Source organism: Pogona vitticeps, chromosome 2 (assembly GCF_051106095.1).
Source record: "Pogona vitticeps strain Pit_001003342236 chromosome 2, PviZW2.1, whole genome shotgun sequence".
Lineage (NCBI taxonomy): Eukaryota > Metazoa > Chordata > Lepidosauria > Squamata > Agamidae > Pogona > Pogona vitticeps.
In genome coordinates, this window is record NC_135784.1 from 259824006 (window position 1) to 259838747 (window position 14742).

Sequence of the window (14742 nt, forward strand, 5' to 3'; positions counted from 1 at the left end):
TATTCCTAATGTTGTTTTCTCTCCTGTTTTGCAGCACTGATAGCCATTGGGCAATATAGTATGACAATAGAGACTGTGGATGTGGGGTGGTGCAAAGAAATCACAGATCAAGGAGCCACCCAAATTGCTCAAAGTAGTAAGTCGCTCAGATACTTGGGACTGATGAGATGTGATAAGGTAAGCAGCTTTTATTTATTAGAAGAAAACTTGTGTGATACGTGTGAAAATGGCATGCCCATTTATTCCACATGCATTCATATTAGTAATTATCAGCAAATGGCAGTATAGTGGACCCTCAACTTACGAAGGTCTCTACTTACAAAAATTTCGAGGTACGAAAAGCTCTGGTGCAAAATTTTAGTTCGACTTGGGGCTGGAGCTTCGACCTATGAATGGAAGGGGGAAAGGGTGGGAAATTCAAAGCCACCCCCGCTGCCCTCTGCCCACAGGGACAGAAGGCAGAGGGCAGCAGAGGGGGTTGTGAAGCCCGGGAAGCCGAAAGCTGTTCCACCCCCGCTGCCAGCTTTCTGAGCCGCTTCACCCCCGCTGCCAGCTTTTGGCTTTCCGGCGACAGAAGGCAGAGGGCACCGGGGACGGGAGACAGGCCAGCGGAGGGAGTTTTGAAGCATGGGAAGCTGGAAGCCGTCAGCAGGCGCAGAGTGCCTTTCGGCTTCCAAGGCTTCCAAAGCTGCACCCACTGCCCTCTGTCTCCTGTCCCCGGTGCCCTCTGCCTTCTATCCACAGAAGGCAGAGGGCACCAGGAACGGGAGACAGAGGGCAGCAGGTGCAGCTTTGGAAGCCCGGGATTTTTTCTTTGTCTGAAACGGATTAAATGGTTTTCAATGCATTCCTGTAGGAAATGGATCCTCGATCTACGGACTTTTTGACCTACAGTCACCGTTCCAATGCGGATTAATTCCGTAAATCGAGGGTTCACTGTAACTCTTATAATGACACCTGCATTAACAGTTTTGACCAGTAGCTGTTTTCTGAATTTCACATTTTTTTCTTTTTAAAATGTCATGACCTTACTGTAATCCAAAATCTTCTTGCATAATTTATGCCAATATTGGGGAAATTGTGTCATTCTCTCATCCCACATTGCTGTTAAATAAAGGGTGCCTATTTTGATACCTCATTCTTTCAATTTTTCTGTGTACTTAAATTGTGTACAGTTCAGACTTCACTTAGGGAAATCTGCTGCAACCAATGAGATCATTGCCCATATGCTGTCATAAATTATGGGTTGTTTTGTCCATAATTATCTTGAAACCCAAAGCACTAAATTGCTGTAGTGTAACTTTCAAAAGAAATAATTTTCTGCTCAGTTCTCTGATCAGAAATCTTCACTGTACAAGCACATGAGCCAAGAATTTTAGTATAGCTCACTTGGAAAAGAAATACTGCAATTCAAAGACCTTTATGATTAAGTTTTCTGCATATTCCCCATTTAAAAACACATTAAGAAACTCCTGCGTGCTTCATTCTTTGTTTACAGAAATAAATTTTAAAGATGAATCTGTGTTTTTTTTAATAGCTGCTAAACTGAAGAACCAATATTTGTGAACTGACAGAATATTTTAAATTTAGTGTTTTGTAATAGGCAAGAGAGGAAATTTGTGTGAAAGTCTCCTTTCATGAACTGAACTAAAATTATGCGCTTAGAATGTTCAAAGAATTAATCAGCCATGGGTTTTAAAATGGATCCTGAGTCATCTGATTAATGTTACATATATTTATTTTGTGAATGTAGTTAAAACTGCTTGTACAATCAAGAACAGCTTCTTTAAGAGCAGTACATTTGGCCCATCTTGAGCTACTAAGGAAAGTCAATGGCCTCAATGCTGGAAACAGATTTATGTACAACATCAGTTAAACCAGCCATACTATATAAGTCCCTTCTTTAATTGCTGTCATGTTTTTCCGACTTCTGACAAAGGGACTGCATGCTGTGTAGGGAGAAAACTGAGCTTGCACAAATAAAAATGTGTGAGATGACTGCAGAGCAAATGGGGAAACTTCCTGATTAATGGAGAATATATATGGGTATCTTGATGAGAATGTAGTATAGTGTTCCATTAGAGATACCTCTGGGGGTCATTTAACTTGCTTGTTAAACCTTGTGTGCAGAGGAATGAGGAAGATTGTCATAAAAGGAACAAATTTTCAGATCTATCCTGAATTTTAAATGTGTAACATGTGATGTCTGCAGCTCTGAGAGCTCCATCTCTCTTGTGCATCCAGAGAATAAAGAAGTTAACTCTGAAAAATTTCCTTCAGTTTTCTACCTTCATGCAGATCTTTTTTCAACTGCCACCAATCCTGCATATCTGTTTTAAAAAGTCTTGACAAAGACAATTTTGAGACGCTACTGTGACAGAAAATGTTCTTCCGTACAGTGTATGTGTGTGGGAGCTACACATTGAACCCTATGCCCCCCACAACTTCTTCTGAAGTGCTGTGTAATGACTATGCCAGGTGGCCATTTTATTTCACATAATATTGGCAGACATGCAGTTAAAAAGCTGATAAACACAAAAGAAATATAAAGAGTATATAGCAATAGATTTCAACCATCTCCTCCAAAATGCTCTCCATGACATCATCTTTTTGGCATTTCTTTGATATGTGCTTGACATAATTTCAGAATAATAAAAGCATCAAGTGCCTTGCCAGAAAAGATCAGAGAAAATGCAGTGCTGGTTAAAGACAGGCTCTGTTTGATTCAATCGATTATATAACTGCCTCTAGGCTACAGATGTCACTAGTGGCTGTGCTATTGATCCAGATCCTGAAAATGATCAAATTAATTCATTTCTCATCAAGTTGCCATTATTGTGGTCTTTTTTATTCTTTTTGATTTGTGTACAGTGTGGAAGGGACACATTCACTGCTTTATGGAATAAGCTGCCTTAATAATCTTAGTATCATGAGTAATGACAGGCTTATGTCACCATGATCTCTTACATTTTTTAACCCAATTTTTATGAAAACTACTTTCCAAATCTAGTCTAGTTAATGAAGGATCAGTTCCAGAGTTCTTGATGTAAGTAATATAACTTTCTTTCCAAGTGGATATTTATATAATTGTTCCACTAGGCCAGAGGAGGAATATCACTCACCACTACTGCTGACCAGATTAGAAACACCTGTATTATGGGAAATATCTGGTGTTACCTGGCCAGGGTTGCTAAGGACCATGCTCACAAGGACAGGGATGCATTTCCCACCCTTGCAGAATCTTTATAAAGTAGGATTTGAAACAAAAGCAGCAGTAACAGCAATACTGAAGGACCAAGGATTGGACATTTTATAATATTGTCCTCCACCGTTCGGACTTTATTGCTTACTTCCTTCTTATTGTTGATCCCTTCCATCTTATTATTTTTATTGTATGTTACATTTCTCATATTATGTGCACATGTGATTTGTAATTTATTCTATTTACTATGACATGTTGGCCAAAATCCTACATTAACATCACAGAAACTGTGCAAATTTTGAAGACAAATTGCCTCAAATTAAGAAATCGCCATAAACATTATCTGTTGTACACTGAGCCATACATAACTTTAGGCAATTTGCCTCCCAGAATTATGCCATATGTGTTGTACTTGCAGGCATGACTCACAGAATATGGTCCTTTGGCACTATCCTTGATCTCCATGGACAATGGGGGGTGTTTTCAAAATATGAATGCAAAAACAAATTAAAACAATAAAAACTTCAAGACAAAAACGGCAGCAAAAACAAAACAGTCAGTGAATGTGAAAATGTCTTGGCAAACAAAAGCACCAAACCCAATTGCATCAGTTACACCTGTAGCTGAGTTGCCACCCCTGAGAAGGCCGTCTCCCGTGTTGATGTGTAGTGGACCTGAGAATCTTAAGTTAGGCTGATGCATGAAGAGATGCTCCTCCAGGTATTTTGGTTCCAAGGAGTCATGGGACCCATGCAAATGCATTTCCCTCTTCAAAATTTAGTGGAGGGGAATGATGGCTCCATGATTTCCTTTTGATTATGCTGAGCACTGGTGGCTAGCCAGGCAGAAGAGTAGCCCTCCAAGCAGCATCAAGTCTAGGCAACATTTTTATTTTCCATAGCACCCCAGAGCAATACTGGGAGTGACACATAGTTACACCCAGCTGCCCTGTGCAGATGGCAGTGCTGCATCAAGAACAAGAGAGGAAGAAGGATACCCTGGACAAGCATTACCCAAGCAAGCTGTCCAGTATGCTGACCTGACACTGGCTCTGGGAGAAGGGCTATGGTTGTAGAGTTCCCCATCCCGGAGATAAAAATGACCACCTTTGTGAATGCAGAAGCTCAATGGTGCATGAAGTTCCTTCTCTAACTAAAATATTAGGGTGGCTAAATAATTATTTTATGGGCAATTTTAATTTGACTTTTCTTGTTTGATTGTCATTTGGCTCTTTGCACCTCAGCTGTGTTTAGCTTCAATTCAGAGAAGTGCAACAGACAGTTTCAGACTTGCAGTCTGTAAAATAAATCAACGCATGTGAAAGAATTCTGTAGAAAGATACATTTTCTTGTGTCAGAGAAGTGTGCAGGAATTCCCCCATTGTGAGAGTTGCAGTGGATTACTAGTTCTACCAGACCCATAATCTCTTGTGGCTCCCATGGCGCTCTGCTACACCCAGCCGTTTTCCCTGTCTTTTACACAAGATGAAAATAGTTGGAGTCTGGAGTTCATTAGCTGTATGAACTTGAAAACACTGTCAAGATTTTGATTCCTTGATTAAAGCCCCCAGAAATCTGGTAGGAGAATTTCAGCAGATTTCTGGGAGCTGTAGTCCACACATTCTGATAATGTCATGTCTAGAAGTGGGAAGCCTAATACTTACACGAATAACCACTTGATTTGTGGTTATTCCACAAATCTTATTGGATCTTATTCGGATCCAAATTCATACTGCGTATTTGAAAATGGTTGGAAACTACGTTTTTCATAATCTTGTCAACTACTCTGAAGCAATTTCAAAATATACCTCACAGATAAATACACATCTCCTCAAACAGTTTATTTCCCAGATACATGTGCCTCGATTGCAGTTTTAAGAATCTGAATTTACATGTAGCTGCTTCAGAAATGTCATGGACTTTCAGGAAGGCTTCCATGTATTTGGCATTTCTTAAAAATTGTTCTGAGCTTTGTTTCCAAATATCTCTTCACCATAACTGACACAAAGCTGCAGGCAGTTCTGTTTATTTTAAAATGTTCTTTTCTTTAACAGAAAGCACAAAACATTGAACAGCTGGATAAAAATGGCACTAAAATCAATCATAAATGCAGTAAACCATAAATAAATATATAGGCAGAAAATCATGCCGGTAAACCCAGAAAAAATCTTCATCCAAAAATAGCAGCTTTGAATTTCCCAGAAGATCTGGCAGGAGAAAAGAAATTTAGATTTCAACATCTAATTTTAGATCCACCATGGTGGTGCTGTCTGAAAAGCAAACTCCAGAACTGCAATATCATAAATGAGAAAGTTGTGCTCTGTTTAAGCTAAATATTAGGCATTGGGAAATTTGCTTATTGATGCCAACGTTAAAAATTGAAATTAGCTCAATAAATTGGCATCAGAGATAGTTTATATCATCTGTGTAGAGAATACATGTGAATGACATTTTGCTTCTTCACAGGAAAATCACCTAAATCTCCCTGTACATGTACAGTCATATGAAAAAGAAAGGGCACCCTTTTTGAATTTTACGCCTTTGCATATGAGGACATAATAGCAGATCCAAAAATTAGGTAAATACAACCTCAAATGAACAACACCATGTCATGATTTATTTTACAAAAATACTGTAAAGCCAAAAGAGAAGTCACCTGTGAAAAACTAAATACACCATGTGATTCAGTAGCTTGTAGAACCATCTTTAGCAGCAATAACTTGAAGTACGGTAATCATTTTCTGCATGACTTTATCAATCTTGCACATTTCTGTGGAGGAATTTTGGCCCACTCTTCTTTATGTTTCTTCAGTTCATTGAGGTTTGCAAGCATTTGTTTATGCAGTGCTCTCTTAAGGTCCCATCACAACATTTCAGTCTGTTTTAGGTCTGAAGACCTGCTGAGGACCAGATTATTTTACTTATGTTCTGATACATAACACCATAGAATTCAAAGAGGATATGCTTTTCTTTTTCATATGACTGTATATCTGCCTTTAGAAACGAGTTATAGTGGATAATCGAACAAGAATTTAAATAGGTTACAATACCTTTGTTAGAACAATCATTTATATCACTTCTCTGGACCTCTGGGAGTTAATGCTCTGAGACTATCAGGAGCCCCAAGGTTGGGAACCATTGTTTATAGAACACTTCTTTACCATAACACTATATGAAGAAGCCACCACAAATGCCCCTGACATCGCTCCCAGGCTCCAGGCAGGCATAGGCGATCAGGAGGAAGATGGATCTCAGGAAGGACAGTCCAGGATAAGGGAGAAGAAAGAAGAAGGAATAGAGGAGCACGACACAGAGGACTCAACAGATACAGGAGGGGTGGGGCAAAGCCAAGGAGGTGCTGGATCCACTCTTGTGTGCCACCAGGGACATGGGATATGTGTATGTTCAGCATCCTTGGACAAAGTCCTGGGTAGAGATTCCCACTAGCTAAGGGGAACAGGGTGTGGCTGGTGCCCATCAGTATTTTGTATTCCACTCTCCTGTTGTAATAAAATCTAGTTCGGGCAGTTCATACAACCTGCAGTTCACAGAAATGCTTACCAATTTTGACTGGGCTAGCATTGCCACCCTGGGTGGAGGAGGCAACATTCACACAGTATATATTTTTTTCTCTGATACTGTAGGCCTTGTTAAAAGATGCCCAGAAAGCTGTGACCTATCTGGTCCCAGGCAGCTACTAAGCTTGTAGGTACTCCATTAATATTGCACCTAAATAAGGTCAACTGCACTATCTCATAAATGACAAACTAGCAGCTCTCTTACACACTTTTTAATGAAGCCTGTACTCTCAGGTGAACCTTCTTATAGTGATGTTCTGAAGAAGTGTGGTTTACAGTCTTAAGGTTCCTTGTGATTGTGCACTATAGCTCCCATATGTTCAGAGAAGTACAGTGGTGCCTCGACTTATTAACATCCTGACTTGCGTCCAATTTGACTTATGATCAGCTATGGCCACAAAATTTTGCTTTGACTTGCAACCGGGGCTTTGAGTTACAACCAGAAAAAGGTGGGGGGAAAGGCGGGGAAATTTGAACTGCTAACCGTTGGTCGGTGAAGAGGCTGCTTCTTTGTAGCTCTTTTGCCCCAATGGTTAGAGAGAGTGTGTTCAGAGGAGGCTTTGGACTGTTTGGTAAAGTACTGCTTTTTGATTTTTAAAAACTGCCTGTTCTGAGTGGATTTTGCAGCGTGGGTTTGGGCTGGGTGGTGGGGTTATGTTTCTATGCTGTGATGGGTCTTTCAGGGTTTTTTTACTCTTTGTTGGAATTGATTTGTTTGATTCTGGGGGGGTTATGTTTCTGTGCTTTGATGGCTCTTGCAGTGTGTTTTTAGTGTGTGTTTTTTAGTGGGGGTCTCTTTTGTTTTAAAAGGTGTTTGGTTTAAAAGGTGATTTAGACTCCAAACACTCTCCCTTTGTCTTCTCTCTCTCTATCCTCTCTCTTTTTGTGCATAAAAGTACAAACCTTTGTCTCAGGGGTCTGTGTACCCCAGTGATGACCTTCTTACTTTCCTCTATTCCCCATTCTTCCCTCCCTCCCTCCGTCCCTCCCTCCTTTCCTGCCCTTTTTTTTTTACCTAAGTCATCTTAGGTTTTTTTTTTAAAAAAATCTCCCCTTAGTGAACGGATTAACCACTTCTACATTAGTTCCTGTGGGAAATAATGCTTTGACTTGCGGCCGGCGCCTTGTTGTTGTTTAGCCATTAAGTCGTGTCTGACTCTTCATGATCCTATGGACCAGAACACGCCAGGCACTCCTGTCTTCTACTGCCTCCCGGAGTTGGGTCAAATTCATGTTGGTAGCTTTGATGACACTGTCCAACCATCTCGTCCTCTGTTGTCCCCTTCTCCTCTTGTCTTCGCACTTTCCCAACATCAGAGTCTTTTCCAGGGAGTCTTCCCTTCTCATCAGATGGCCAAAGTATTGGAACCTCAACTTCAGGGTCTATCCTTCCAGTGAGCACTCAGGGTTGATTTCCTTCAAAATGGATAGGTTTGTTCTCCTTGCAGTCCAGGGGACTCTCAAGAGTCTCCTCCAGCACCACAATTCAAAAGCATCAATTCTTCAGTGATCAGCCTTCTTTATGGTCCAGCTCTCACTTCCATACATCGCTACTGGAAAAACCATAACTTTGACTATGCGGACCTTTGTCGGCAAGGTGATGTCTCTGCTTTTTAAGATACTGTCTAGGTTTGTCATTGCTTTCCTCCCAAGAAGCAGGCATCTTTAAATTTTGTAGCCATTGTCTACAAATCCAACTTAGAGGTTACTAGGCACTCCTCGGTGGTCAAGCCAGGTCTAGAGGCACTCCACGAGTCGATAGGGGCTAGGGATGGTATTGGGATTTTGCTGGGTTACCGCGCTCCCCGCGACCCAGCCACTTCCCTACCAGAGCTGGCCGACTTTGTCTCCGCGGCATTGTTGGGATCCCCGAGGCTTTTGGCCTTGGGTGATTTCAACGTGCATGTGGGGGCAGAGACCACAGGGCCAGCTCTTGAGTTCTTGGAAACCATGGCTTCCTTGAACATGTCCCAACATGTCGTCGGCCCCACCCACGTGGGTGGCCATACGTTAGACCTGGTTTTTTCCACCAATTGGAGCGAGTGTGGTCTGGTGGTGACTGACCTCATGTTGATCCCCTTGTCATGGTCAGATCACCACATAATAAAATGTAACCTCTCAGTGGCACTCCCCCCTCGCAGGGAGCAAGGACCTATTTCTATGGTCCGACCTCAAAGGCTACTGGATCCTGTTGGATTCCAGGAGGCCATGAGAGGTGTTCCGGCTGACCTGGCTGGCGCTCCTGTTGAGGCTCTGGTTGACAGCTGGTCCATCGCTGCCACTAGGGCTATAGACACGATCGCACCTAAACACCCTCTCCGGCTCAGAGCTCGGCCTGCGCCCTGGTTTAACCAGGAGCTCCGAGCGATGAAGCGACATAGGAGAAGGCTAGAGCGTAGGTGGAGGAAAAACCCGACGGATTACAATTGGATAGCTGTCAGGGTCGCAACTAACCTTTACCTGACTAAGGTAAAGGCTGCATGTAGATCATTCTTCGCTAACCAGATAATCGAAGCGTCCAACCAGCAGACGGAGTTATTCCGTATAGTGCGCGACCTATCCGGAACTGGTTCAGGTGATAGGCCGCCCCCTAGTTTTTCCCCTGACCAGTTTGCAGCCTTTTTAAAATCTAAAACAGTGAGTCGAGCAGAGATGTCCAGCACTCCGTCTTGCCCGGTGACTTTCGATTCTTTTCAGCCTGTAACGCCTGATTCTGTCTCCAGGGTGCTTGACCACTGCCGAGCCACCACCTCCTCCTTGGACCCTTGCCCGGCCTGGCTAATCAAAGCAGCCAGGCCGATAACAACAGAATGGGCCACAGTAATAATAAATGAGTCTTTCCTTGAGGGTAGATTTCCATCCGCCCTCAAGGAGACACTCATTAGGCCCATAAGAAAGAAACCTAGTTTGGCGGCAGACGAAATTGGCAATTATAGGCCCGTCGCCAATGTTTCTTTCATGAGCAAAGTGGTCGAGAGGGTGGTGGCCGATCAGCTCCAGGCTCACCTGGACGAAACGGATGCCCTGGATCCATTTCAGTCGGGCTTCAGGCCGCGCCACGGTACTGAGACGGCATTGGTCGCCCTGTACGATGACCTGTTGAGGGAGGCCGACAGGGGCAAAATCTCCCTGCTGGTCCTCCTCGACATCTCGGCGGCCTTTGATACCGTCGACCACGGTATCCTCCTGGGGAGGCTCTCTGAGTTGGGGATTGGTGGCTCGGCACTTGCCTGGCTCCGTTCCTTCTTGGGGGACTGTCCCCAGAGAGTTCAGCTTGGGGAGAGTGTCTCGGCCCCGTGGAGTCTCAATTGTGGGGTTCCACAGGGGTCGATTATCTCCCCAATGTTGTTTACATCTATATGAGGCCGCTGGGCGGGGTCATTAGGGGATGTGAGGCTTCATGTCATCAATATGCCGATGACACCCAGCTCTACATCTCCTTTTCACCAACTGCAGGTGATGCTGTCCTTTCCCTTCAGCGTTGCCTGGGGGCCATACTGCAATGGATGCAGAAGAACGGGCTGAGGCTGAACCCAGAGAATACGGAAGTTCTGAGGGTGGGTGCCCCCGTGGTAGGTGGCTTGGGTGGCTCTCTCACATTCGGGAGGGCACCTTGGCCGCGAAGAGTGGGGTCCGCAGCCTGGGCCTATATTTGGACCCGACGCTCATCATGGAAACTCAGGTGGCTTCGGTAGTCCGCACTGCATTTTTCCATCTTTGGCGGATTGCCCGGCTGCGACCCTACCTCGACATGGGGGGCGCTCACTACCTTGGTGCATGCGCTTGTAATCTCAAGATTAGACCACTGTAATGCGATCTACGTGGGGCTGCCTTTGAGGCTGACACGGAAACTTCAGGTGGTGCAGAATGCGGCGGCCAGGCTCCTTACAGGAGTGAGAAAATATCAACACATCTCTCCAACGCTGGCCGCATTGCATTGGCTGCCCATCTGTTTCCGTGTCAACTTCAAAGTTTTAATGCTTACTTATAAGGCCCTAAACGGTTTAGGACCTCGATATTTGGCAGAACGCCTCCTCCCACCAAGGTCTACCCAGATCACTCGCGCGAGTCAGGAGGTGAGGCTGAGGAGCCTGACGCCGAGAGAGGCCCGGAAGGAGAAGACACAAAAACGGGCCTTCTCGGCGTTGGCTCCTCACCTCTGGAACAATCTCCCTCCGGCGATTCGCGCGGCCCCCATGCTGGGCACCTTTAAAACCCAATTAAAAACATGGCTGTTTATTCAGGCCTTCCCTCCAGCCAACTCTTGATTTTTTCTTACTTTTCCTTTTTATTTTTACTGCTGTCCTTGTTTGATTATTATGTATTTGTCTATGTTTTATTATTTGATTTTATATTTGGAAGCCGCCTAGAGTGGTCCAGTGGGCCAGATAGGCGGGGTATAAATTAAATAAATAAATAAATAATAATAATAATAATAATAATAATAATAATAATAATAATAATAATAATAATAATAATAATAATAATAATAATAATAATAATAATAATAATAATAATAATAATAATAATAATTTGTCGCTGCTGTCACCATCTGCAGTGATCATGGAGCCCGAGAAAGTAAAATCTGTCACTGCCTCCATATCTTCCCCTTCTATTTCCCAGGAGGTGATGGGACCAGTGGTCATGATCTTAGGTTTTGTTTTTTTAATGTTGAGCTTCAGAGCATTTTTGACACTCTCCTCTTTCACCCTCATTAAGAGATTCTTTAATTCCTCCTCACTTTCTGCCATCAGAGTGGTATCATCTGCATATCGGAGGTTGCTGATATTTCTTCCGGCAATCTTAATTCCGGCTTGGGAATCATCCAGTCCGGCCTTTCACGTGATGTACTCTGCATATAAGTTAAATAAGCAGGGGGACAATATACAGCCTTGTCATACTCCTTTCCCAATTTTAAACCAATCAGTTGTTCCATATCCAGTTCTAACTGTTGCTTCCTGTCCCACATATAGATTTCTCAGGAGATAGATAAGATGGTCAGACATTCCCATTTCTTTGAGGACTTGCCATAGTTTGGTGTGGCCCACACAATCAAAGGCTTTTGTGTAGTCACAGAAGTAGACGTTTTTCTTGAACTCTCTGGCTTTCTCCATAATCAGCACATGTTAGCAATTTGGTCTCTAGTTCCTCTGCCCCTTCAAAATCCACCTTGTACTTCTGGAAGTTCTCGGTCCACATACTGCTGAAGCCTACCTTATAGGGTTTTGAGTATAACCTTGCTAGCGTGTGAAATGAGTGCAATTGTACGGTAGTTGGAGCATTATTTGGCACTTCTTTGGGATTGGGATGTAGACTGATCTTTTCCAATCCTCTGGCCACTGTTGAGTTTTCCAAACTTGCTGGCATATTGAGTGTAGCACCTTCTTTTAAGATTTTAAATAGTTCAACTGGAATGCCATCAACTCCACTGGCCTTGTTGTTAGCCATGCTTTCTAAGGCCCACTTGACTTCACTCTCCAGGATGTCTGGCTCAAAGTCAGCAGCCACACTATCAGGGTAGTCCAGGACATCCAAATCTTTCTGGTATAAGTCCTCTGTGTATTCTTGCCACTTCTTCTTAATGTCTTCTGCTTTTGTGTGGTCCCTATCATTTTTGCCCTTTATCAAATCCATCTTTCAAAAAAGGTTCCTTTAATATTTTCTTGAACAGATCTCTGGTTTTTCCCTTTCTGTTATTTTACTCTATTTCTTTGCACTGTTCATTTAAGAAGGCCTTCTTGTCTCTAATTGCTATTCTTTAGAAGTCTACATTCAATTTTCTGTAACTTTCCCTATCTCCTTTGCATTTTGTTTCCCTTCTCTGCTATTTGTAAGGCCTTGTTGGACAGCCACTTTACCTTCTTGCATTTCCTTTTCCTTGGGATGGTTTTCGTTGGTGCCTCCTGTACAAGCCTCCATCCATATTTCTTCAGGTACTCTGTCCACCAAATCTAGTTCCTTAAATCTATTCTTCACTTCCACTGTGTATTCATAAGGGATGTGGTTTAGATTATACCTGACTAGCCCAGTGGTTTCTCCTACTTTCTTCAGTTTAAGCTTGAGTTTTGCTATAAGAAGATGATGATCTAAGCCACAATGAGCTCCAGGTCTTGTTTTTGCTGACTGTATAGAGCTTCTCCATCTTTGGCTGTAGAGAATATAATCAATCGGATTTCGGTATTGCCCATCTGGTGATGTCGATGTGTAGTGTCGCCTCTTGTGACCAACTTGTTCTCTTGATTAAACTCTATGCCCTGCTTTGTTTTGAACTCTGAGGCCAAACTTACCTGTTGTTCCTTTTATTTCTTGACTCCCTACTTTAGCATTCCAGTCCCATATAATGAGAAGAACATCTTTCTTTGATGTCAGTTCTAGAAGGTGTTGTAAGTCTTCATAGAATTGGTCAATTTCTGCCTTTTCAGCATCAGTAGTTGGTGCATAAACCTGGATTACTGTGATGTTGAAAGGTCTGCCTTGGATTCATATTGAAATCATTCTGTCATTTTCGAGATTGTATCCCAGTGCAGCTTTTCCCACTCTTTTGTTGACTATGAGGGCTACTCCATTTCTTCTATGGGATTCTTGCCCACAATAGTGGATATGGTAATTGTCAGAATTGAATTTGCCCATCTCCGTTCATTTTAGTTCACTGACGCCCAGGATATCAATCTTTATTCTTGCCATCTCCTGTTTGACCACATCCAGCTTACCAAGGTTCATAGATCTTACATTCCAGGTTCCTATGCAGTATTTTTCTTTCCAGCATCAGACTTTCATTTCACTTCCAGGCACGTCCACAGCTGAGCGTCCTTTCGGCTTTGGCCCAACCACTTCATTAGCTCTGGAGCTACTTTTACTTGTCATCTGCTCTTCTTCAGTAGTATGTGGGACTCCTTCCGACCTGAGGGTCTCATCTTCCAGCATCATATATTTTAGCCTTTTGTTTCTGTCCATGGAGTTTTCTTGGCAAAGATACTGGAGTAGCGTGTCAGTTCCTGCTCCAGTTGGATTGCGTTTAGTCAGAACTCTCCACTATGACTGGTCTGTTTTGGGTGTCCCTGCATGGCATAGCCCATAGCTTCTCTGAATTAGTCCAGCCCCTTCACCACAACAAGGCAGCAATCTGTGAAGGTGCCTTGATATACAACCAAAAAACGGCCAGAAAGGATTAATCGCATTTCAGTGCATTCCTATGGGAAATGATGCTTTGAGTTACGGCCAGTTTGAATTACGACCATCTTCTGGAATGGATTAAGTTCGTAACTCAAGGCGCCACTGTACTGTAGATTCTTGGCTATGTTAACTAACATTTCTGGGTGTTATGATCCAAGTGTATATATAGGGCCAAATTAAGCCTGTACTACTAGTATAGTTTTTAAAGAGAGCTACAAACTGTTTTTCCTTAATAATCACCATCATCATATGCTGTCATGTCACTTCTGAGTACTTAGAATTGGTTTTACCATTTCCCTTCTTCTGGGGGTGCCTTGGGACTGTGCAGCTTGCCCAAGGCTGGACAGGCTGGTTCTTCCTCATGGTTTCTGTGAATGCACACAAATGAGTTATCCTGCGCCTGCGCAGGAACATCCGGAAGATTCTAGAGCTTAAGAAAAAAGAGTCATTTAGCTCCCCCCCGTGGGGTATATAAGCCCCGCCTCCTCCATCTTCCTTTCAGTTCCTCTTTTTCCGCCATTCCTGTAGGACGTAGGAAGAGCAGAGCTATCAACCGTTAAGTACTTAGCTAGCTAGCTACCTTTTTCTCTTGTTTTATTATTTACTTTATCTTACTTTTAATGGTTATTCGACAGAACTTGCTGATTTTGAGTTACTTCTTGTGTTCTGTCGCGTTCCCCCCCCCCCGAACAACAATCCCCTTTTTTCTCTTTTGTTTATGGCCCCTCTGGGCTTCAAGCAGTGTGTTGTCTGTTCTCAAAAATTCCTTTATCAGACGGACACGATAAAT

The 14742-nt window shown here is 43.0% G+C and overlaps 1 protein-coding gene across 1 annotated transcript in view; it reads left to right on the forward strand.

Annotated features, from left to right (window-relative positions):
- FBXL17 (F-box and leucine rich repeat protein 17) overlaps nucleotides 1–14742 on the forward strand; it is a 242717-nt gene that overhangs the window by 204407 nt on the left and 23568 nt on the right. The window contains exon 8 of the mRNA XM_072992481.2: nucleotides 35–177. Coding sequence (XP_072848582.2) covers nucleotides 35–177 — 143 coding nt within the window. The remainder of the gene's footprint in view (nucleotides 1–34; nucleotides 178–14742) is intronic.